Here is a 23844-nt window from a genome sequence, read left to right on the forward strand (position 1 = left end):
CAGCCCCGTGCTGGGTTCCTGCAGGTGACACCCAGCCCCAGGTGTTGGTCCCCAGTGGTGCTCCCAGGGGAGCAGGTGCTGGGTGCTGGAGTCTATGAATAAACCGACCCTTCTTCCATCCTGTCCCAGCAAAACTTTCCACATCCTCTGAGTGTTTCATTCTGTTTTTCTCCCCACCTGGGCAGGCTCAGCATCCCCTTGGTGCCTGCACTCCATAGCTTCATTAACACCATTAACACTTCTGGCTGATGGTGCAGGTCCTACACAGCTGATCCCAGCAGAGCTCTCTCCAGGTGGATGGAGATGAGCAGGGAACTGGAGGGAGGCTTTCTGCCACCTCACCACCCTCACTGCCTGACCTGGAAGGAGGACTGCCCAAAGTCCCTGGGCGTGTACCACCTCCAGGTGGTCCTGCAGCCCCTGCCTTGAGACCAGTGAGCCTGTGGTCTTGAGGCATGGGGGGCACTGAAGGAGATCTACTGAGCCACCATGCTGCTACAGCTTTCTTGCCTTGGGAGACCTCTTAGCAGCTCCAGGCTCCCCTAGGGAACTGAGAGGCTTTCTTGACCCTGGGAGGTGAGAAGGGAGTGACTGATGAATATCCAGGCACTTGTGATGTCTTATGGGGCACCGGGATGGCCCTTGGGCTCCTCTCTGCAAGCCCCCGATAGGTGCAGAGGGGTCCCTGGGCTCCCACACTCCCCTGTGGGAACAGCTGCTGATTTTTCTCTCGTTTGCCTCCCCAGACTCGTTGTTCCCTCTCGACATCGGTGCTGTGAAGAAGGACCACAGCTTCCTGGACCAGGACTCCCTCAAATCCCTGTGCAGGTAATCCCTCCCTCCGCTGCTGCGGGCAGCTCCAGGCTGCTCCTGGGGAATGGAGGTGTCTCCCATCCTCCTCTTCCCGGCACTTTCGGGCTGTGTGTTAATTTCAAGCTTGGGTAACTGCAGCCCGTGGAGCTTGACTGAAACTCTCCCGGTGCGGTCGGAGCTGTCAGACCCCGCAGCAGTGCAGGGAGGGGCAGTCCTGAGGTCCCCTGCCCGGCCCCGCTCCCCGCGGCGTCTCACGCTGCTTCGGTTTTTATTTTGCTCCATAACATCTCTGAGCATAGGACGGAGTTTGGAGAGCGTGATTTAGGAACCAGGCTGCTGGGGGCTGCTCGGTCCTTGGGGTCTGGTGGACTCGGGTCCAAGTGGCAGGGGACGCAGGGGTATCCAGGGTTGGGCTCTGGATCTGCCCTCAGGAAACCGCAGCCTGCAAAAGGGAGGGAAGGATTTGCTGAGCGCTGGGGCACTGAGTCCCACGGTGCCAATCAGTGGTTGGTGTGGGTGGTTTGGAGCTGCCCACCCTGAGGATGTTGGTGCTCACGAGTGCTCTGGCTTCACGTGACGTTCCATGTCCCAGCTCCTGGTGGCCCTGCCAGGACATTTTTCCACCAGGACACGCTCCTCCGTGCAGCAGCTGGGCTGAAAATAGCTCTGGGAGCTGCTGGGGAGGCAGTGCCTGTGCTGGGGGGGCTCTGCCAGCCTGAGCAGGATCTAATGCCTGAGAGGAGGGAGCTGCTCCTGCTTCAGTGTCTGTCTGTCTGTCCAGGCAGGTTCTGGCACACTGTGGCTCCCTGTCTGAGCTTTTGTGTCCTTCTGCTGTCCTTTTGTTGTCACCTGGCTGGCTGCAGGAGCTCTGAGATATATTTTGCTCTAACAACCCAGAGAAGGTCATCCAGCCTGTGGGAACAGCATGGTTGGGTGGGCCACCCATGTCCCCAACCCCCAGGCTGTCTCTGGGATCCCCAAAATGACCCCTCACAGCATCTGCCTAACAGAAAGGTCTGAGAGGACACGGGAATGCAGCTCTTCCAAGAAACTGAACCCCCTGGACCCATTCTCTTGCTCGTCCCCCTGATCCCTGGAGCCACAGCTGCTGGGTGACAGGTGACAGAGAACAACAAGGGCTCTGAGACAGAAACAGGGTTGGGAGGGAAAAAAAGAAGAAAAAAGCAAGTGCTGCAGGGGCCAGGACTAGGGTAAAGCTTCTCTCAATGTCTTGCAGGAGGCTGATGACCCTGAACACGTGTGCCTCCATGAAGCTGGAAGTCCACTTTCAGCATAAACAGGTAGGTGCTGGGGGTGGGGGTGATGTGTGTAGCACCCCTGTGTTTGGTAACAACACCGGGCAGCACCCGGGGTCTCCCAGGATGGACACAGCCCAGAGGTGCCTGGGGTCAAAGACCCCAGGGTCTGTGCAGTGGGGTCTGTGCAGTGGACTCTGCCCTTTGCTGGGGTGCTCGTCCCAGGAGAGTGGGATGAGCAGGGGCAGGGGGATGTGCTGACCCTCTGTGACACCAGCTGATTTCTTGTCCCCTGTTTCTGACCACCTGCAGAATGAAGACTCTGAGGAGGAAGACCTGTGTGCCATCAGCAACCGGTGGGCTTTCCAGAGGGACAGCAAGAGGTGGTCCCGGGTGGGGTCCGTCGATGTCCTCTCCCAGGGCTCCGAGGTCCTGAGCTCCAGCATGCGGCCGGCGTCCAGCCACGAGAGCATCCTCACAGACCTCAGCACCAACCCTGAGGCCGTGTCCCTGCACAGCAGCAGCAGCACAGGTGGCACGTTGGGCACTGGGGTCACGCTGCCTGTCCCCCTGTCCCCTCCCCGTCCCATCGCTGCCTCCAGCCGCAGCTTGAGCGAGCGCTCTGAGCCGGAGCAGCCCCCGAGCCACGGCCAGGGCTCCAAGGAGAAGCTGAAGAAGCGACGATCTCGCAGCTTCCTGAAGAGGATCGAGTCCCTCCGAAGGAAGGACAAGGAGAAAGCCAGCCCGGATGAGAAGTTGGCCCCACAGGACAGCATCTCGGACACACCAGGATGGGGCTCCCTGAAGACGAACGTGGCGGCCACCAAGGCCGGCTCCCCCAAAAGAGGGGCATCTGCCTCTTTCCATGGCAAAAAACACTTCTTCTCGGTATCCTACAGGACTAACCGCCTGCTGGGCTCAGGCAGGAGCAAGGGGAGCTCTGACTCCCGGCGTGGTGGGGTTTACCTGGAGGACTATGGGGGGGCCGTGGCCAGCGGGGGCAGCTGGGCAGCAGGAGTCTGCCAGCGCCGGGGGGACTGCCGTGTCTACATCCCCCGGGACCACAAACCAGGCACCTTCCCCAAATCCCTTTCCATCGAGAGCTTGTGTCCCTTGGGAGGCGGCTCCCTGGCCCACTGGAAATCGGGGAAGGTGGCGGTGGGTCTGGGGGGTGGCAGCAGCAGCAGCGTCGGGGGCTTCTCCTGCCGCCGGGGCTCCTGCAGCTCGCTGGGCAGCCGGGTCAGTGTGTATGACAACGTGCCCGAGTTCGGCAGCAGCGAGGACTTCTGCAAGGAGGACGAGGAGGTGACCTACGAGAACCTGGATGACATCCTGCAGCACATGTGGGGGCTGCAGCAGAAGGTGGAGCTCTGGTATAAAGCCATCTCCCCCGATCTGGCTGGGGAGGAGCGGGGCGAGGAGGAGGATGAGGATGATGAGGAGGAGTCAGACTCGGGAGGGGAACCCTCCAACCTGCACTTTGAGGAGCGGTCCATGTCGGATGTTGGCACCTCTGCCAGCGACTTCGACAGCACGGGCAACTCCCTCAACGAGGCCGAGGAGATGGAGATGCGGGAGCGCCGGGACTCCGGGGTGGGAGCGTCGCTCACCAGGCCCTGCAGGTGAGGGGGGGCTGGGGCTCTGTCCTCCTCCTCTCCAGCATCCTGAGCAGGCTGGACCCGGAGCTGGTGGCCAGGAGACCACCGCAAGCCCCATCCGCATCCCACCGGGGTTCTGCAGCAGGGATGCCCAGCCCGTGGCTCGGGGGTAGCCGCCCCAGGGCCGTGGAAGGAGGGTGCGGAGGGTCCCTGCCAGCCCCGGCTCTTCGGTCACCTTTTCCTTGGTGGCTGGAGGCGGGGATGATGCTGAACAGCAAGTGCGGGGCGCGGGTGCGCTCTGCTGGCTGCAAACCAGCGCTGCTGCTGCTGATCCCTCCCTGCCTGTTCCCTGCCTGTTCCCTGCCTGTTCCCTGCCTCTTCCCTGCCTCTTCCCTGCTTGTTCTCTGCCTGTTCCCTGTCTTCCCTGCCTGCACACGCCCATAATTCGGTGGCTTTTCACTTGCTAATAACGGCCCTAAATGAGGGAAGCTGAGCTCCCCGGGGCAGCTGAACTCTGGGCGCTGTCTGGCTCCTGCTGGGCTGAGGCTGCAGGGGATGTGCCTGCCGGCACGGGGGGATAGAGAGGGATGTCCTTTTTCATTAGGTGGGAATGTCTCTTGTGCCTCTTTTGGGCTTGGGAATGCAGAGGAGCAGCTGTCAGGAGCCCTCCCAGAGCAGCAGGGATTTGGGAAGGGTTTTAGCAGGTTCCCGAGAGTGTACCACTACTTCCCTGGGGGGCCCTTTTCTTTTTGAGAAGATGGGTGTTGGGGGTGTCCCCGTGGCCGTGGCGTTGCTCTGCACGGTGGGTCGTGCAGGTTTGAGTCCCCATGAGCATCCAAGCACTGCCCTGCAGCCCAGTGCAGGGAGCCCAGGGTGCAGGTGGAGGGGGTGCTGGTTGTTTCAGGGGAGCCTTGGGGAGGGACCCCACCTTGAGGGAAAAGCAGAGTGTCTCTCCTGCCCTCCGTGGCCCCCTCCTGCACTGGGCTTGTGAGTGCGGAACCAGCAGCGGTGACACCAAGGCTGGTGTTGGGGTCACTGGGCTCAGCCCAGCTGCTGCTGTGCCTGCACCTTCCCCCAGAGCACGGGGAAAGGAAAAGCTCTTCCCTGGGCTCTCCAGCTCCTCCACCTCCATCCTTTCCCCACAGAAAGCTGCGCTGGCACAGTTTCCAGAACTCGCACCGGCCCAGCCTGAACTCTGCCTCCCTGGAGATCAATCGCCAGTCCTCTGCCCAGCTCAACCTGCTCCAGAAGTGCTCCCTGCTCCGCCTCACGGCCATCATGGAGAAGTACTCCGTGCCCCACAAGCAAGCCTGGACGTGGTGAGCTGCTGCGGAGGGGATGGGGATGGTGGGTGCGGGCTCTGTGCTGTGCGGGGTACTGCCCCCCAGCCCGGGTCCCTGGGGTGGATTCGGTGTGCCGAGGGGATGGGGAAGGAGAGGAAGGAGAAGGAGCTGCCACGGGAGCTGTGTTTGCTCTGCAGGGCTGTGAGCAGCCTTGCCAGCATGAGATGGGGACTGGGGCTCCCGGCACCACCTGCATCCAGGAGGTGTCTGTGGGGCATCACAAATGCTGCAGCTATGTAAGAGAGTGGGGCAGTGGTTTCCCTTTGTAGCTGAAGGTGTTTTGAGTTAATAAAAAGCTGCAGTTTGTGCTCACAAGCTGCCTCACTGCTACCCAAACCGTGCAGCGGTGTGCGTCTGTGTGTCCCCCGGGGTCCCCTCCTCCAGGTGATGCTGAGGGAGCCTCTCCCTGCACTGACCTCTGTCCATCCTCCTTGCAGGACTGTGCCCAAGTTCATGAAGCGCAGTAAAGTCCCCGACTACAGGGACAAGGCTGTTTTTGGGGTGCCCCCCATCATCAACGTGCAGCGGACGGGGCAGCCGCTGCCGCAGAGCATCCAGCAGGCCATGCGCTACCTCCGCAGCCGCTGCCTCGACCAGGTGAGGCCGTGGGGGATCCCGGAGATTTGGGGGAAAAACCTCACGGGCCAGGGGTGCTTCTGATCACCTTCTGCAGCCCTTGGCCGTGGTGGAGCAGGAGAGTGGGATTGTCTGTGGCAACTCCACAGCCACTGGTGTCTCCCTGGCTCCCTCGGTGCCCCCCTTCAGGGGAAGGGGTTTCCTCACCTGTCCCACTTTTGGGGAGGGGGCTTTGAGGGTCAGTCTCTTCTCCCACGTAACTGGTGGTAGGGTGGGAGGAAATGGACTCAGGTTACAGAAGATGAGGCTCAGATTGGATGTTAGGATGACTTCCTTTACAGAAGGAGTGGTCAGGCATTGGAACAGGGCTGTGGTAGAATCACTGTCCCTGGAGGTGTTCAGAAAACTTGTGGATGTGACACTTGAGGACGTGGTTTAGTTGGCACGGTGGTGTTGGGTTGGTGGTTGGACTTGATGACCTTAAACCTCTTTTCCAACCTTAATGATTCCTCACCTGTCCCACCTTTGGGGAAGGATTTCCTCCCCTGCCCCACAGGAACCCTCCCGGGCTCCTTTCAGGTGTCTGCTGTGCCCTCCAGCCCCAACCCTCTCTTCCCTGGCAGGTCGGCATCTTCCGGAAGTCAGGGGTGAAGTCCCGGATCCAGGCTCTGCGGCACATGAACGAAACCAGCCCCGAGCACGTCAGCTACGAGGGGCAGTCTGCCTATGATGTGGCTGATCTGCTGAAGCAGTATTTCCGAGACCTCCCGGAGCCCATCTTCACCACCAAGCTGACAGAAACCTTCCTGCAGATCTACCAGTGTAAGCGTGGGGCTTGGTGGAGCTCGGGGTGTCCCGGGGAGGAGGAGGAGGAGGCACCTCTCTGTTGGTTTGGAGGGGGCAGGTGGTGTCCCAAGGGTTGGACCTGCTGACCGTGGGCTCTGCCTGGCTCCCCAGACGTGTCCAAGGAGCAGCGGCTGCAGGCGGTGCAGGCGGCTGTGATCCTGATGCCGGATGAGAACAGGGAGGTGCTGCAGACACTGCTCTACTTCCTGAGTGACATCGCCTCTGCCGAGGAGAACCAGATGACTGCGGGGAACCTGGCTGTCTGCCTGGCCCCCTCCATCTTCCACCTCAACGTGTCCAAGAAGGAGAGCACCTCGCCGAGGTAAGGGTGGGCATCGCCAGCCTTCCTCTGGCCCCAACCCCTCATCATCCCCTCCCTGTCCATCCTGGGAGGAGGCCACGGGGCAGGGCCAGGCATGGTGGGGGCATGTGGCACTCAGTGCCATGGTCTGGTAACCACAGGGGTGGTGGATCAAGGGTTGGACTCGATGATCTCAGAGGTCCTTTCCAACCCGGATGACTCTGTCATTCTGTGACGTGCATGATCTCAGCACAGCCCCCAGGTCTCTGCTTGGCAATGTGGGGGTCCCCCGGGCAAGGGCAGGTGGAAGTGGGCAGTCTGCCCACCCTCCTGGTGCCAGCAGTGCCTGCTCCCCGCAGGGTGATACACAAGAGGGGCACCATGGGGAAGCCCGACCAGAAGGACCTCAATGAGAACATGGCTGCGACACAGGGGCTCTCCCACATGATCACCGACTGCAAGAAGCTCTTCCAGGTGGGTGGCTGCACGGTGTCCAGCCCAGCTCTGCTCTCCCGGGTGCTGACAGTGGGAGATGTGGCCTGGTTGGTGGGTGCTGGTTCTGTGGGTCAGTGTGGAGTGAGCTAAGGGCACGTGTCCTACAGTGGGGCAGCTGCTGCCCACCAGTCAGCCCTGGGAATGACTCCCAGGCTCATGGTGGTGCAGGATGGATGACCAGGGATGCTCTGTCCATCCTTCCCCCCCTCCTGCCTTGGTGTGGCGAGGAGCTGGGTTTTTCTACCTGCCCAGGACTACTCACAAAGTCCACCCAGGATTCTGCTGGCTTTCTGAAGACCTCTATGCTCTTGGTTGGCAGGTCTCCCATGACATCTTGCTCCAGCTGAGCAGCTCCTACATGGCAGCAGACGCTTACCCTCATCCTCTGGCTGACTTTGTGTGCCAGGCAGAAAGCAAGGATTTGCATTCCTACTTTGAGCAGAGTGTCCAGAACCTGCTCAAAGAGTCGTCAGAGAAGTTTAAGGGGTGGCTGAGCACCCCGGGGCCCCTGAACACGGAGCTCTCGTGCAAAAAGGTAAATTCTGCTGTGGCTGTGGGAGCCGTGGGTAAAGCTGCTCAGGGGGTTAGAACTGGGGGGGAGGGTCCTGTGGGACAGCCTGTCTGACCCTTCCCTTGGCCCACCAGGTTGGGGACGGTCACCCTCTGCGCTTGTGGAAGGTCTCCACGGAGGTGGAGGCCCCCCCAGCCATGGTGCTGCACCGGGTGCTTCGGGAGCGTCACCTCTGGGACGAGGACCTGCTGCAGAGTCAAGTGGTGGAGGCTCTGGACAAGGACATGGAGGTTTATCACTACGTGACAGACAGCATGGCACCCCACCCCCGCCGGGACTGCGTGGTGCTCCGGTGAGGGGTGGGCAGGACCCGGCTGGGAGGGTTTGGTCTGGGGTTGGGGGATCCCATCTGGGCCGTACGGGGTTGGGGCAGGGGCTGCCCACGGGGGGGGGGTGGCAGGGATGGAGCTGAGCTGTGTCCCACAGGCGCTGGTGCACGGACCTGCCCCGGGGAGCCTGCCTGCTCATCTCCATCTCTGTGGAACACGACAAGCTGCTGGTGGAGGGGGGAGGTGTCAAAGCCATCATCCTGATGTCCCAGTACCTCATCGAGCCCAGTGCCATGGGACGCTCCAAAGTGACCCACATCTGCAGAGCTGACCTCAGGTGAGGGGACCCAGGGTGAGCACCAGCACCCACTGGAGAGGGTGGTGGAGCAGCAGGGGGGGTGGGAGCAGGAGCTGCCCCTCCCTATGCCCACCCCAGGGACCAGGAGTGCTGGGTGAGAGCCAGCCCACAGCTGCCCTCTCACTCTGCTCTTCCCTTCTCCAGGGGCCGCTCTCCCGAGTGGTACAACAAGGTCTTTGGGCACCTCTGTGCCATGGAGCTGGCCAGGATCCGAGACTCCTTCCCAGCCCTGAGTCCCAGCGGCCCCGAGACGAAGATCTGAGGTGGTGGGGAGATGATGGATGCTCGGTCCTGTCTGATGTGGACTTGCTGTGGACACGGGCTGGGGCTGTCGGAGGGCAGCAGGGTGGAGGGGCAGAGGCTGGTGTGCAGACACAGCTCTATCAATGTCCTTTAACCCTGGGCTGGGCACTCCTGTCCCACTGCTCCAGCCACCCCTCGTGCAGCAGGTTGGCCACAGAGGTGAATCGTGGAGCCCCTGGTCCCCACAGGAGGGGTCAGAGAGCAGAGGGGAAGCGGGGGGCTGGGGGAGCCCCTCGGGAGGGCAGGTGGTGCAAGCAGGGGTGAAGGTGTGTGGAGGTGCAGGAGCAGCCAAGGGGAGGATGGAGGGGTGGCTGCAGGGTGCAGCGTGGGGATGTGAGGGGAGGGATGGGTGTAGGATGTCACCCAGTGGGGACAGCCAGGGAGGCATCCTGACTTGGTGAGGTGGTGGTGGAAGAGGCTGCTGTTCAGGGAGGAGGGGGGCTACACACCCCAAGTGCCAGCCCTCTCAGGTGGCAGAAGGAGCCCGGTGCACCTTTGGTGCTGAATTTCACAGGAGAAGACAAAGCCCCGTGGTCCTGGGTCTCTCTCACCTCTCTTGTGCACCAGGAGTCAGTGGGGGCTGGATGGGCGATGGTCCACACCAAGCCTTTCCCTCAAAACCATCCCAGCCATCGTTTGGAGGGCACAGGACGTGTCTGTGTGCTTGGCTATGAGCTGAGAAGGAGCAATGTGTCCCCAGAGTGGTTACAAGGAGGTGGGGTGGCAAGGAGGAGGGGGTGTCCTGGGGTCACTGCTCTTCGGTGGCAGAGCCCTTGACCTCCTGGGTGCAGAGCTGTTCCCTGATAAGATATCCATTCCCTTCCATCCCTCCCTTTCCTCCCTGGAGAATCCATCCACCCTGACTGCCAGTGCCCAGGAACTGACCTGGTTTCTCCGTTCAGGCAGGGACCCAACTCACCAGACCTCGTTCCAACTGGAAGGCAACATGACCCACACGTGGGAGCCACTCCCAGTGTCAGTTGTGCCATAACACACCCTATCTGTTTCTCTCTTGGTGGGGGGAAAAAAACAAACCAAAACAATCCAGCCTGTGTTCTGCATTTATATATATATACATATATATATATATAAATATAACTAACATTGGGGGGAGTGATTTTTCTCCTGATATTTTTTTAAAAATGTTTGTTGTTTTTCTTTTTCTATCTATAAATACTTGTACAGTTGGAATATTAATATATAACTCTGGCAGCAGAGCTCAGTGCCAGGTGATGCTCACCTCAAGGACCTGTATTTCCTATTTAAGGGACTCGTGTTTTGTATCGTATGCAGCTGCAACAGACTGAGTGACTTGGATGGGGACAGCCCTTCCCATCCATGTAATTAATAAAGTACTAACGATATCCTCCGGCTGGTGAGGAAACCTTGATGCTCAGTCATTCTCTCCAACCCCCTCCTGCTTTCTCCTGGGGCTGGGGGGGTCAGGTGCTGCTGGCCTGCAGGGTCACCAGGGTGAAGCTGGGGTGGGACTGGTGCAGCTCCAGCTGCTTGCTCCGCAGGCAGCCCTTCAGCTTCTCCTGGAAGGAGGTGGTGGTGATGGTGTAGAGGATGGGATTCAGGGCGCTGTTGATGGGCAGGATGAAGATGACCACCCAGGAGGTGATGGTGCCTGTGCCAACAGGGACAGGAGATCATGAGGTGGCCAAGGGTGACTCGGTGACCCCCCTGCTCCAGCCCGGGCAGCAGAAGGAAACCCAGGAGTGTTTGTTTGCCATCCCCTTGCAGCTCAGCCTCAGCAGCACCTGCACCGAGTTGTCCCGGACCCAGGGAGGCATGGCCCAAGGAACCTGGGGGTTCACCTGGTATTTCCACCTGCAGCAGGGAGAGCAGCTTGAGGAGGAAGATGGGAATCCAGCAGAGAGCGTCCGTGAAGACGATGAAGAAGAACCGCTTGGCGATGGCGACTTCCCGGGAGCAGACACCTCCCTCCCCTGTCCTGGAGGCTGTGGTGTGGATGGAGTAGAACATCCCCGAGTAGGCGAAGACAATGGTGATGAAGGCTGCAAGATTCAAGCCTGGAGAAGAAGAAATCTCACTCTGAGCCTGGCTGAAGCACAAACCTCCAGGCTGGGCTGCACGGCTCTCGTTTCTGTCACTAGAGGGGGCAGAGATCTCCACAGCCCCTCGCTCCTGCCCAGGGACAGAGCAAGGACTTTCTCCAGACCTGAAGGGGGTGCAGAGCTGGCACCCCACCCCTTGCAGGGTCCCAGCAGTGCCCTGTGAAGCCACACATCCCGGTGACAGCATCAGTGCGGGCTCTTCTGGCACCCTGCAGGGGAAGCCCCCCAGGGAAGCCCACCTGCCCCAGGTCCCGCGTCCCATGGTGGCCTTACCCAGGTAGATGGTGGTGGAGTAGCCCCGGGCACTGGGCCGCTCAGCCAGGTCAGAATGCAGTGGGAAGCACACCCCGTTCCTCCCATAGTAGTTCCCAAAGGTCTCCTTGCAGCACAGGGGGACAATGCTGAGAGAGAAGCCCAGCAGCCAGATGGCCACCAGCACCGAGATGGTCTGCTTCTTGCCAGCTCTGTAGTGGCTGAAGGGGAAGACGATGGAGAAGTATTTCTCCAGGGTCATGTAGGTCAGGAGCAGGACGGAGACCTCGGAGGAGAGCATGGCCAGGCTGCCCAGCAGCTGGCACTGCAGGCTGCCCATCCAGCCCTGGGCATGCTTGTTGTACTCCCCTGAGTACTTGAGGTCGAGGGCCCCGATGATGAAGAGGTAGATGCCCATCAGGCCATCTGCACCTGTGGGGGGACAAAGCACAGGGAGAAAAAAAAGCACCAGAGAGCATTAACACCAGGGCCGTAAAGCCACCACGGAGCTGGGCAGCCTCTGGCTTTAGGCATGTTTTTTAATATGCATATAAAAAATTATCTAATAATATGTAAATTTATTATATATTATATATATTTATTTTTATATATCTATATATCTCTCTATATATAAAAATATATATATTTATAATATATAATATATACATAAAATTTATAATATATATATATAAAGATGTATCTCTGAAAGAGCTGCCTCCTGCAGCAGGAGACCCCAGACCTGCAGGCAGGGGCTGAGATCACAGAATCAGGGAATCATTAAGGTTGGAAAAGACCTCTAAGGTCATCAAATCCAACCATCAGGCCTCCCCCCACCATGCCCACTAACCCATGTCCCAGAGTGCCACATCTATGTGGTTTTTTTGAACCCCTCCAGGGACAGTGACTCCACCACTGCCCTGGGCATCCTGTTCCAATGCCCAACCACTCGTTCAGTAACGAAATTGCTCCTAATTAGAACAATCTGATGTTCTCCCTGGGGAGATGCTGGTGGGCAGCTTGTCCACCCCCGTCCCTCCGTGCCCTCACAGCAGAGGGACTTGATGGCCATGGCATGCTGGCTGTTCTCAGCTGCCACCAGGGACCGCATGCAGATGACAAAGAGGTTTCCCAAGCAGGTGAGGCAGGCGATGACCCAGACGGAGACACGGAGGATGATGCTGGCCAGGAGGTTCTCCAGGGAGGAGATGCCATCGGTGTTGGGCTTGCAGCTGCGCACGTGGGGCACGGAGCTGCAGTACTGGAATTTCTTGAAGTAGCTGTTGGGAAGCAAGGGGTGGGGGGAAAGGAGGTTCCCTGGCTGTGACCAGGACCAAGCCCCTCTGCCAGGGTCCCTCAGCCATCCCTGATGGAGCTGAGTGAGGGGCTCGGACCCTAAATAAATAAGTGACATCCTGATTATTAAGAAGTAAAGCCACAGCTCTGGGGAAGGCTGGCAGCACCCCAGTGTTTTTTGGATCATGTACCAGAGCCACACTCTTAAATCTGCCACGATTCAGCACCATCAGCTGATAAACACAAGTGTGTTTTCCTCCAGCACACGATTCTCACAAACTAACATTGAAAAAGCAATCCCTTTTCCAAGTCCTTTAAGTTCCATTAACAGGGATTCAGGTTTTTTTCCCCCTGCATATTATTTCAGCTTAATCTTTTCAAGCCTTATTAAAGCCAAGCCACATAAGCTTCGCAAAGCTCTGCACTAGAAAATGACTAGAAAACTGCAACACGAGGCTCCTTTCTGCTTAATTATAGATAAAAGGAGAGAAAATGATTGCTTATTAGCAAGTCAGGTAGAAAATGTACCATGTTTGTAGTGCAAACAGACCAATTACAGAAAGGAGGATGTACAGTTGCCTTTCATTACAGCTACTTTAAAGCGTGCATCTGGGCAAAATTAATGATTATTTTCTCCTTCTCCTGGCTGGCTGTGCAGCCCTGCTCCCCCCCAGCTGCCATCCCTGTCACACACCCCCCCCCCATTGTCCCCACATCTCCAGGCTTATGCCAGGGTGTCACCCCAGCATTCAGCCTGGCCAGGGGTGCAGGAGGGAGCCCAGGGCCCTGTCCCCCTCCCCCAGGTGGGTCCCAGGGCAGCATCAGCCCCCCACCCCCCCCACTCACATGTGGGAGAGGTTGGTCAGCTTCTGGAAGGTCAGGTTGTGGATGTTGGGGATCTCCAGACCTTCCAAGCTCCTGCAAGAGTGACCCAGGGCAGGGCACTGTGAGCAGCCCCGGGGCCAGCAGCAGGGTACCAGGGGTGCTGTGGGACTCACAGGGAGCGGAGCTGGGACAGGCTCTCAAACGGGCCGGGCAGGAGCTCTTCCAAGGGGTTGTAGGAAATATTCCTGAAAAAGAGACAAGCCTTTGGTGGTTTCCCCTGCCTGGAACCCACCAGAGAAACTGAAAGCAAGGGCAAAGGGGTGTTTTTCCGTGTTTGTTTTTTTCCCCAGCACGCCCCATTCCCCTCAGGCTGGGTGGGCATCCCTGGAGCAGAGGATGCACGGGCAGGAGCCCAACAGGGCTCTGCTCAGGGGTGCTGCAGGGCTCCCCAGCACTGTCACCCCCGGTACTCACAGCTGCTGGAGCTGGGACAGCCCAGTGAAGAGCCAGGAGGGGATCTGGGCCAGGCTGTTGGAGGACAGGTCCCTGCAGGGGGGAGAGCAGCGTCGGGGGACACCAAGGCTGGTGGGGCAGAGCAGGGTGCCCTGCGACAGCCCTGTCCCCAGCACAGGGAAAGGGGGACATGGGGAAGGTGCTGGCTGGAAACCTACAGCTCCACCAGCCTGCTCAGCCGGGAAAACGTTCCCTCCTGGATCCACCGGAGCTTGTTCCTGCGCAGGACCCTGGAGGGGGAGGAGGAAGGGGAGAAGGTGCTGGACAGCCCCGCACGGCCCTCGGGAGCATCCTCCCAGCTCCGGAGGGGCTGTGAGCAGCCAGGGAGCACCCAGCATCCCGAGTCACAGCTGTCACCTCCAGCAGCCTCACACGGGGGTGTGTGGGGAGTCTGAGCCAGAGCCCAGGTCTCAGTGCAAGGCCCATCTCACACAAACCCATCAGATCTGTGGAAGGTCAGAGCTGCACAAAGTGCTCAGAGTGCTGTTCAGTCTGGGCAATCCCACGGGCTGGTGACGGGGTGCTGGGACAAGCCCCCCAGCTCCTCACCCCAGGATTAGCCATCCTCCAGCACAGAGCCCCTGGACAAGTCCCGACAAAATTCAGGAAGCTGATGGACTGCTGTGCACAAGGGGCTGGAACCATTCACCATGAGCCAGCAGCTCCTTACCCAGCCTGGTGCAAGCCCCCCCACCCCGTGCCCTGTGGGAGGGGGTCTGCAGGAGCAGGGGAGGGGACAGGTCTGGTCCCCGTGGTACTCACAGCACCGTGAATTCGTGGCACTCCTGGAAGACAGCTCTGTGCAGCACCTGGATCCTGTTTCCCTCCAGCTCTCTGCAGAAAGCACAGCGTGGCTGCCACCTCCCCCTCATCCCCTTCACCTCCTGTGTGCCCCCCCGTGCCCCCAGTCCCACCCCAGGCAGGGCACTCACAGCCAGCTCAGCTTGGGCAGCTCAGCACAGAGCGAGGTGTTGGGCAGCCTGCCCACTGAGTTGTTCAGCAGGTACCTGCTCAGGGGACAATCAGTCAGGACAAATGAGGTGACAGCTGTGTCTGCCCAGGATGCAGCCCCACGCACGGATCCTGTCCTGGATCACAAGATGGTTCATGAGGACCTTCTGCTGGTCCTCACCTGGGTGCAGAGCTGCGGAGGGGGGAGCTGAGGCTGGTGGTGTCCCCAGCCCAGAGCTGCTCAAGGTCCCATCCAACCTGGCCTTGAACACTTCCAGGGAGAAGGCAGTCACAGCTTCCCCAGGCAACCTATTCCAATGTTTCTTTCCGACAGGAAATAATTGCTTCCTAATGTCTAATTTAAATCTCCCCTCTTTCACCTTACAGTGGCAAAGCCCTGGCACCCGTGGCTGTTAATGGCTGTGCAGAGCTTCATTTGCCTTCTTTGGGAAAGAGGCACAGGTAAGGGGCAGGTCTGGGGCTGTGGGAGATGCTCTCCAGTGAGCTGTGACGGGCACAGCCCCAGGAGAAGGGTGCAGGAAGGCAGCAGGCAGTGACCCTGCAGGGACAGCCAGTCAAGGCAGATTTACAGCCTGGAGATTTTCCCAGAGCTTTTGCACGTGCCTGCCAGCACAGGGCTCCTCACTGCACACTCCATGACTCTGCTTTTGGTTTATTTGATCCACCAGCAAAAATGCAGAAGGATAAGCAGTGCCCATCACCCAACAGAGCCCCCTGCAACGTGGGAACATCTGAGCCCCTCAGAGCAGGGTGTCCCCAAACCCCCAGCCCCACTCACAGGAAATACAGTGACCTCAGCCCTGCAAACACCCTGGGGACGATCTGGGCAATCCTGTTGTTGTCCAGCATCCTGCCAGGAGAAGGGGAGAAGTGAGAGGAGAGGACACGAAGAGGCCAAGGAGGCGGCAGGATGCTCCCATCAGGGGAAGCCCCCACCATGTGCTGCCCCGGCAGGAGCTGGCTCCATCCCTTCTCCCTGGATACCCATTCCCAGGAGGGGGGATGCCCCCCTTGGAGGCCATTTCCCCCCCCTTTGAATCCTCCCAGGCAGCCCTGGCTGCAGCCTTAGATCCAGCTGCAGAGTCTGGATTCCTTCACAGTCAGGGTCTGCTGGAATTTTTCTCTCCTCTGCTGCTAAATAAAGATAAATTAGAATCTGTTCAGGGAATTCAGGGCTGTGCTCAGCTTCTCAAAAGTCCTCTGGCTTGTTTGCACCACAGACCACCCTCTGTGTGCTGCTCATCCTCTGCTCCCCCTCTTTGATTTAAGGAATAAGGGAGCTGGTCCCAGGGCAGCCAGAGGAGGGGCTGCAGACCTGCCCCAGCTGCTCCTCTGAATGCAGAACAGGAATGAACCATCCTGTAAAGTTTTTGTGGGTTTTTTTGCTTTTTTTTTTTTTTTTTTTTAATGGTTTCTTTTCTGTAGTGAAACCTTTATAAGCTCTGTGTGCAAAACCACACACCAAATCAAAGAGAGCTTTTGAGAATAAAGAGGGAGGGAAGTTTCAGCTACACATTTAATTCAGACATATATTTTTCAAGGTGATGGAGCTGCAAATCTCTGCATTTAACAGGGCACTTGCAGCCTTTAACACACAAACCTCTGGTGTTCCAGTCTGGGAGCTGAGGCTGCCTCTGCTTGAAGCCCACCCCCCTGCCTGGCTACTCTGGACCAGCACAGGAGGGACCAGGTGGCCACCTGGGCCAGGAATGTGGTCACCCTGTGATGGACATGGCCCAGGGATGGGAGGGAAGTGGAAGGGAGATTCGGGACCAGCCAGAGGTCCCCATGCTGAGGGGCTCAGTGAGGGACTCACAGCCACTCCAGGCGATGCAGATCCTCAAACACCCGGGGCTTCAGCTGCCTGATCCTGTTGTGACTGAGGAACCTGGAGGCAGCACAGGGGGGATGCTCAGACTCCCTGCCCTCCAAACCTCTTTTTTCTATAGCTGCTCTCCCCCTGCTGCCCTCCACCACAGCTTTGGGTGCCCCTGGCCCCCTCTCCCTTAGCAGCTCCAAGGCAGATCCCAGCTCAGGATGGAGCAGGGGCTGCAGGAGTAAAAATGCCTCTGCTCTACCCCACCCCATACACACACAGCTCCAGCTTGAAGCTGCTGGGTACCACCACATGAAGGAACAAGAACCCAGCCTAAAGCTCCGTGCCAAGAGGAGCCAAGGACCACGACCTCCAGGGCTCCTCTCCCTGTAAAACTCAGACACCTTTACTCACAACATTTTGAGCTGAGAGAGCCCAGCGAAGGCTCTGGCTGAGATCAACCAGATCTTGTTGTTTTGTAAAAAGCTGTCAGAAAACAAACAAACAAACAAATAAACAAACAAAGCAGAGACAGAGATTGAAGAGGAAGGACTCTGCTTCCCAAGGGATGCTCAGACTTGTTCCTCTCCCCTGACCCCTCTGCTGCTGCTCCCCTGCTACCCAAGGCAGCCAGGGAGCAGGATAAAGCCAGGTGATACTCACAGCTTCTTCAGGCTCCTGTACCTGGCAAACTGATTGTCCAGCAAAGAATGGATTTTATTTTTCTTTAGGTCCCTAGAAATAAAAAAAAGGGGAAAAAACTCAAACCCAGAGCCAGCAGAGTAGGACAGAGAAGGGACCTGTCTCAAAAGAGCACCAGGAGGACCAAACCCTCCCCTTCTTGTGCCATCCAGATTAGCTGCAGGCAGCTGCTGCTCATCAGCTCTGCCTTGCTAATTGTCCTCTCAATCTGCATTATTTGCTGCAGACAATTTTCCCACAGGCTTTGCTTCTTTAGACCCAGGGGCAAGAAGGAAAACCCAGAAACTTAATTTCCTTCTCTCTAAGCTTTTTTTCCTGCTGTGTGGCTGCATGTGCCCCTCTTCTGCCTCACCTGGGGGAGAGGTGCACCCACCCCTACTCACATCCTGGTGACATTGGAGGACACCCAGGGGACAGTGGCCAGGTCCTGCTGAGTGCAGTCCACAGCCCTTCCCTGGCACCGGCACTGCTGCGGGAAGAGCTCCAGCCCTGCAGGAAGGGGATGAGGGGACATGGGGTGAGGGGACATCCGTGGGGACCCGTGGGATGGGGAGGGACACCCAGCCCCAGGGAGGGTGGCTCACCACAGGCATTGCCCTCCTCTTCCAGCAGCACCCTGCTGTTCCTCACTGCCAGCATGTCACCCAAGATCTGCAGCCAGCCACTGTCATCCACTGCATGGGGACAGGAGCAGCGTTAGAGCCTCAGCACCCACAGCAGCACCCACAGCAGCACCCACAGCAGCACCCACAGCAGCACCCAGCGAGCTGGTTGTGTTGGACAGAGCCAGGGGTCCAGCACCATGAGATGAATCCAAGAACAGCCACAGCACAATTTGCCTTCCTTTCACAGAATGACAATCCCCAGACTGGTTTGGGTTGGGAAGCACCTTAAAGCTGATCCAGTCCCACCCCCTGCCTTGGTCAGGGACACCTCCCACCAGCCCAGGTTGGTCCAAGCCCCATCCAACCTTCAACACTGCCAGGGATGGGGCAGCCACAGCTTCTGGGGGCACCCTGGGACAGGGTGTTCCAGTGTGAGAGCCAGGGAAGTGTCTGGATCCCAGAGCAGATCCCTCCAGGATCCCTCCTCACTGCGCAGGGGAAGAGCAAGCTCTGCTCTAAGGCACCGCTGGTCCCAACTCCTGGCGTTCCCAAGCCCCAGGGTGATGGCACTGAGGGCACGGCCCATCCCAAGGACCTTGCTGCTCACCACAGTTCTCTTCGTCGGCGCCGTTCCCGCAGTCATCCTCCCCGTTGCAGTGCAGGGCCTGGGGCAGGCAGGCTGGGAGGTTGCCACAGGGAAACTGCCCCAGGGGACAGGTCTGCCCCCCAGAGAGGGGCAGGGGAGGCTCTGCCCAAGGAAGGGGAGATGTTTAGTGCCATCTGACCCCAGGCCTGAGCTCAAGTCCCTCCAGAAGGATTGTTTTTTCCTGTCTCAGTCCCATTCCTAATTGCCCAGGGAGGATTTCTGGAAGGCAACAGAACCTTTCCAGAGCCTCTGGTCCCTGTTGCAGGGAGCTTATCTGTGTGTGGAGCTATGTAAATACAAGGAGAGAGGACTTTATACAAATATATATCTATACACATAAACACAGATAGCTCTTTGGTTTTTTTCAGGAATGATGCTCAAGCTCCAGATTTCCAGCCAAACTGCTGCTTTCCAGCCACCCCCCTAGAACATTCTTCTGCATTAACCCCCCCAGGGCTCCAGAAATCAGTGACTGTGCAGGGCAGAAACCAGAGAACAGCCTGAGACTGGGGAGGAGAAGGTGGAATATAAAAAAGGAGAGGAAGAGGGAGAGAAGAGAATTTGAGGCAAGGGGAAACCCTTCCTCACATAATTCCTTTACAGTTCCTACACTGAATGGGGCTGAGCTGCACCTGTAACAAACTGCTCTAAGGGAGACAGAAAGAATTAACTGGCTGGGGAGGAAAGTTTAGACCCTGCTGTCCCAGAGCAGGGAGGGGGCAGTTTGCATTGCCAGCCACAAGAGCAAACCACAACAAACCAGAGCAAACAGCACTGGGCTCCTGCTTGGCCACCATCCCCTCCTGAACTTCCAGCAATATCTGTCCCTCCTCAGTCCCCTTTCTGCTCCCTCCCTTGCAGACTGGTGGGGTCTGGCTCTGCTCCCGTGCTCCCTCCCTCCCCTGGCTGAAGACAGATCCCCAATTTCCATCTCTGGGCTCACAGGTGACACTGGTGCCCAGAACAGTGATCAGTGCCTCCTCCCAGGACAGCCCGTTCTCGGTCGGTTCCAGCATCCCTCTGCCAGCATCTGGATCGAAATCCCAAAATAAAACTCTGTCCTCCCCTTCCAACACCCTGGGGACTGCACCGGCAGCCACTCACCTGCAGCAGCGCAGAGAAGCGATGGCAGCATCAGGAGGAGGAGGAAGAGGAAGAGGAGGAGGGGGGGGGGGAGCAGCCGCATGGCAGCAGCGCTGGAAGGACCCCCCGAGTCCTCCCGCAGAGGTGCTGCGGGTCCTCTCCCGTTAAGCAACACGCAGGGTCCCCCCGCTCCCGGGGACGCTACAGGTTGTCACCGGTGCCCGGGAAGCCACGGGCTGTGTCCCCATCGCTGTCCCGCTGCTCTGGGGACATCTACAGCAGCTGCCAGGGCACAGCACCCAGCCGGGGGGTGTGCAGGGACAGGGATGGAGAGGAGAAAACAAAGAACCCAGAGCCCTTCGCCTGCGCTCCTCTCCCTCCGGGGGGGCAGCGGGAGCTGTGTTGTCCCTCCTGCCCACGGGGCAGCCTGGGGAGGAGCAGGGGAAGAAGGAGGAGGAGGAGGAAGGATGCTTCCCCCCGAGAGGGCCCTCTGCTGTCAGCATCTGTGCCCACCAGTGTCGGGTGGCCCTGACCCAGCAGCGGCATCGCTGGAGGTCCCTGTCCCATCCCTGCCCCACTCAACCATCCCCCGGGGGGGGGACGAGGCAGACGCCTCCCCCGAGCCTTCATCCCAGCACATGCCAGGGGCCAGGGCTGCCTTTCTCTCCCCCTGATGCTTTGGTTCCCCTGTCCCTGTCCCCATCCCTGGGGTGTCCGGGACCCCTCCACGCACATCCTGCTCTGGGAGCACCCCGGGGGGTGAGCGGAGAGGAGAAGGAGGAGGGGGCACTGGGCCACCGGTGGCTCTGAATCAGCCAGGGACAGGGGGTGGCAGCGCTGACCCGAACCCATCCGAGCCCCGAGGAGGATGTTGAGGAATTGGATGTCACAGGTGGGGAGTGGGAGGGAGAAGAGGGGGTCCCGGAGCAAATCCCAGCCCTGGCTTTGCTCCATCTCGGCTCCCAGCCCGTTCCCGGGTCTCCTTGGAGTCTCCTTCCCCAGCATTTCCAAAGGCTCTTTACTAGCACAGAAAATCTGTAAAAATTTAACCCCTCCCATGCTGCTGGAAAGTGAAACCTTTACTCAGGTCACAGGACCTGCTGACCAACCTCTCCTCACCTGGAGGTGTCAGATGGGGGATTAAACAACACACCTGCCATGTCATGTCCTGTGCCATCCTGTCCCCTCCCTCCTTTGCACATTATCCAGAAACTTACCAAAATTCTCGATGATGCTTCTAAAACAACCAACAGCTCTTTCTGTGTTCCCTTCTTGTGCCTTGAAGGAAATGGGGTCCCAGAAACACAGCCCCCACAACCACCTCCTCCCTTGCTGTGGCTGGGAACATCTATGTGGAATAGGGAACAGATTCCAAAATAACTCAATATAAGGCATTTGTGGCTCTAAATTAAATTTGTTTAAGATCTAAGGGCACTTTGAAGCTAAAAGGCAGATAGGGTGAGGCTGGTGGAAATGGAAGAGAAGCAACAGACTTGGTTATTTCAGAGAAGGAAAGAAGCTGTGGGGAAAACATTCTGAACAGTCAAACCTCTCCTCCTCTGCAGAGCTTTGCAGTTCTGCTGCAGTTTAAAGCACTCACTTGGGTCTTGAGGCCTGGATGGGGGCTTGGTGTTAGAACACAGCTCCACTTTTCTGCCCCAATGTTCCAGCTCAGGAGTTTGCTGCTGGATGCCAAGGTGTCAGGGATGGGAAAGCATCTGAACCAGCAGCCAGGACAAACAAAACCAAATTAAAGCATGTCAGTGACTGGCAGCATTTCCCTTGCAGACTCTTCAGGAGCCCCTTCCCCATGTGCACTGCAGAGAAGCTGCCTGAGGGTGACAACCCCCAAGAGCAAAAGAAGGGACAGGGCTGAGAAAGCTGCCTACAGGAATCTCCTCAGAGCACAGGGGTCAGGACCACGATTTGGGGTGGTTTGTGGGCAAAACATGGAGATTTGGGCAGGGAACTTTTGCAAAGGTGCAAGACCAGGACTTTGCTGTGCCTGGACCTGGCTGCAGATGCTCCATCAGAACAGAAGCAAGGAAGAACCTTGTGGGGTTCAGCCCATGCATCCTGCTTCACATCCCGTGCTGCTTCCACCCCAACAGTGGGGTCTGCTCCCCTCAGGAAGCCCATGGGCACCCACCCTCTCTTTGATACACCCTACATTTCATCCAAGCTGCAGTTCTTGCACCTCCCCAGGGCCTCTCTGCAGATTGTGCTTTGCTCTGGTCCTCGACCCACACTCTGTGCTCTCAGAGCCTTTCAGCTTTCTCCCCCCACCCCGGCCCCTGAAGGCTCTCAGGATCTTCACACCAAGCTTGCATTTCCTAATGTGAGCTTTGTTAATGGACCGAAACATTCTGCCTGAGCCTTTTGGCAGCAATCTTCCTCCAGCTCTCAGGGGCACCCCTCCCACCACCCCTCCTGGTGAGGAGGGGGCCTTGGATGCTCCCCACATGCTGGGAATCTCCAGGCTGGGAAGCCCAGCAGTGCAGGGTGATGCAGAGCCCCGAGAGGACCTGTGCAGCTGTGGGGGACAGGTTTATGTGTCAGGGCTCTGAAAGCAAAACCTCCCTGCAGGCACCCACTCCAGCACAGCCACACACAGCACCTTCCCCCCAGAGCTCTCCCTGCTGCCTCCCTGGGAAATGTCACTCCTGAGGAAATCCAGCCAGATTTCCCCTTTATCTTTCTTTCCCACTGGGGTGATCCCTTGGTTCTCACTCTGACTTCTCTGGTGGTTTTTTCCCTCTCATTGGAGGTGAGACTCTGCCCATGTCTGAGGCTGCATGGAGCAGGTTGAGGTCAGCTGGGGTGCAACCTCACACACACCCAGCTCTGCTCCTGGCCAGGGACACTCAATCATTCGGATGGAATCATTAGTCTGGGGCCATTCCCGGGCTTGTTCATCCATCCAGCAGCAGTCACAGCCTCCTGCCTTGCTCCCAGCCTGGGAAGCAGGGTGCTGAGCTCAGCAGAACAGCCCTGCTCCAGTGTTACAACACAGAAAGGTTCTCATCAGCTGGAGAAGTCCCCTCCAGAGGAGTGCAGAGGCAGATGTGAAGCTGCTCTGCCTTTCCCTACATTAGCAACCTCTTCCCACACAGCAGGTTCCCCCTCCCACCCCAACCTGGGCTCACTGGAGCCAGCACCAGTTGGGCTGCTGCAGAGCTCCATCTTCAGAGCAGCCTTTGAAGCTTTCCTGCCCTGGGGGTCTGAGGTCTGGTGCTGCCCAGCATCTCCCTCTGCCCTGTGCAGCAGCAGCAGCCCTGTGCCCACAGCCCTGCTGGCTCCAGACAGACCAAAAATCCTGCAGAGAGAGGGCAGTGATGGTGAGACATTAAAGATTTGTCAGAGCAGGATGATGCCTGCAGCCAGGCAAGATGCTGATTCAATCCTCTCTGCCATCCATCCTCCAGACAAAGCCTTTGCTGCCCACCTGGTGCAGCAGTCACCCCAGCAGGCAGGAGGGGTTCAGCATCCCTGCTGAGCAGGCAGCACCTGGTTCAAGGGCAAGAAGGAAATTCAGGCTTCTTCACTCCCTGACTCTGGGGTGGCAGAACTTTTTGATAAACATGTTCACTTATAAATAAGAAAAAAAGTGCTGCATCAATGCACTGAAGAAGCACAGCTCCCTGTACCTGGCTTGGAGCAGGGCTGGCCACACATCCCATGGGAGATTAAGTGGTCCTAGCAGGGCTCCCAAGGGATCAGAGCACCCATAACCAGATTATGCATTTGCAGCTCCCAAGAGGGCAGCACCTTGGCGTGTCTCTGCATCCCTCTTCCATCCTCAAAGCCAACCCTCCAGGCAGAGGGGAGATGGAGAAGAGGGCAAAGCGGACAAAATACAACTTTAACTGGTGCTTTGGACAGTGAAAAAGGAGCCTGGGTAAAGTTCAGTCCCATTACCAGCCATATTAATAGTGAAGAGGAGCTGGAGGTGGTGAACTTGAACAAAATATTCAGTTATCAGGAGGCAGAAGAGGACAGGGAGAAAGAAGGTCACAGGTTTGAGCTTGCCAAGTAACAAGCAAACAGGCAGGAGAAAAAAATTCCCTGCTGAGCAATAGGAAAGCACAGGAATAATTACCATTGCACACATTTGTGCATGTTCAATCCAGACTAAATGAAAATGGCCACAAGGTGAGCCAGACCTCCCTCCCAGGACCTCAGCTCATCCTGGCTGGGGATGCAGTGGGAACCATCCCCCTGTGCCCATCCCTGCAGAGCTCCCTGATGCTCTGCACTTTTAACCAGGCAGGGGAAAAAAAAAAAGATTGCACAGATATGCCCGAAAACAGGAGGAAAGTGAGGTGAG

The 23844-nt window shown here is 58.0% G+C and overlaps 2 protein-coding genes across 12 annotated transcripts in view; one reads left to right on the plus strand and one right to left on the minus strand.

The window, feature by feature from the left end:
- STARD8 (StAR related lipid transfer domain containing 8) overlaps nucleotides 1-10093 on the plus strand; it is a 36880-nt gene extending 26787 nt beyond the window's left edge. For all 8 annotated transcript variants that reach the window (XM_071758094.1, XM_071758096.1, XM_071758100.1 and 5 more), the window contains 12 exons: nucleotides 747-828; nucleotides 2051-2114; nucleotides 2382-3691; nucleotides 4813-4986; nucleotides 5448-5607; nucleotides 6210-6408; nucleotides 6544-6754; nucleotides 7093-7207; nucleotides 7548-7763; nucleotides 7874-8091; nucleotides 8226-8405; nucleotides 8571-10093. In XM_071758094.1, the coding sequence (XP_071614195.1) occupies nucleotides 747-828; nucleotides 2051-2114; nucleotides 2382-3691; nucleotides 4813-4986; nucleotides 5448-5607; nucleotides 6210-6408; nucleotides 6544-6754; nucleotides 7093-7207; nucleotides 7548-7763; nucleotides 7874-8091; nucleotides 8226-8405; nucleotides 8571-8688 (3047 nt within the window). In that variant the 3' untranslated portion in view covers nucleotides 8689-10093. The remainder of the gene's footprint in view (nucleotides 1-746; nucleotides 829-2050; nucleotides 2115-2381; nucleotides 3692-4812; nucleotides 4987-5447; nucleotides 5608-6209; nucleotides 6409-6543; nucleotides 6755-7092; nucleotides 7208-7547; nucleotides 7764-7873; nucleotides 8092-8225; nucleotides 8406-8570) is intronic.
- Nucleotides 9773-19963, minus strand: LOC139802693 (relaxin receptor 1-like). 4 transcript variants are annotated; one of them, XM_071758105.1, is made up of 18 exons: nucleotides 19539-19963; nucleotides 18396-18536; nucleotides 17768-17857; nucleotides 17567-17672; nucleotides 17166-17216; nucleotides 16896-16967; nucleotides 16482-16553; nucleotides 15444-15515; nucleotides 14626-14700; nucleotides 14456-14527; nucleotides 13852-13923; nucleotides 13655-13726; nucleotides 13354-13425; nucleotides 13202-13273; nucleotides 12110-12339; nucleotides 11084-11494; nucleotides 10550-10765; nucleotides 9773-10359 (listed from the first exon to the last, which is right to left on the minus strand). In XM_071758105.1, exons 1-18 carry the CDS (start codon nucleotides 19618-19620, stop codon nucleotides 10172-10174), a joined length of 2166 nt encoding a protein of 721 aa, XP_071614206.1. In that variant the 5' UTR covers nucleotides 19621-19963; the 3' UTR covers nucleotides 9773-10171. The 4 variants fall into 4 exon arrangements, with proteins under 4 accessions (XP_071614206.1, XP_071614205.1, XP_071614208.1 ...); XM_071758104.1 differs by having other exon boundaries at nucleotides 17145-17216; XM_071758107.1 differs by lacking the exon at nucleotides 14626-14700 and having other exon boundaries at nucleotides 17145-17216.
- Nucleotides 19964-23844: the final 3881 nt, after the last annotated feature.

Source organism: Heliangelus exortis, chromosome 14, assembly GCF_036169615.1.
Source record: "Heliangelus exortis chromosome 14, bHelExo1.hap1, whole genome shotgun sequence".
Lineage (NCBI taxonomy): Eukaryota > Metazoa > Chordata > Aves > Apodiformes > Trochilidae > Heliangelus > Heliangelus exortis.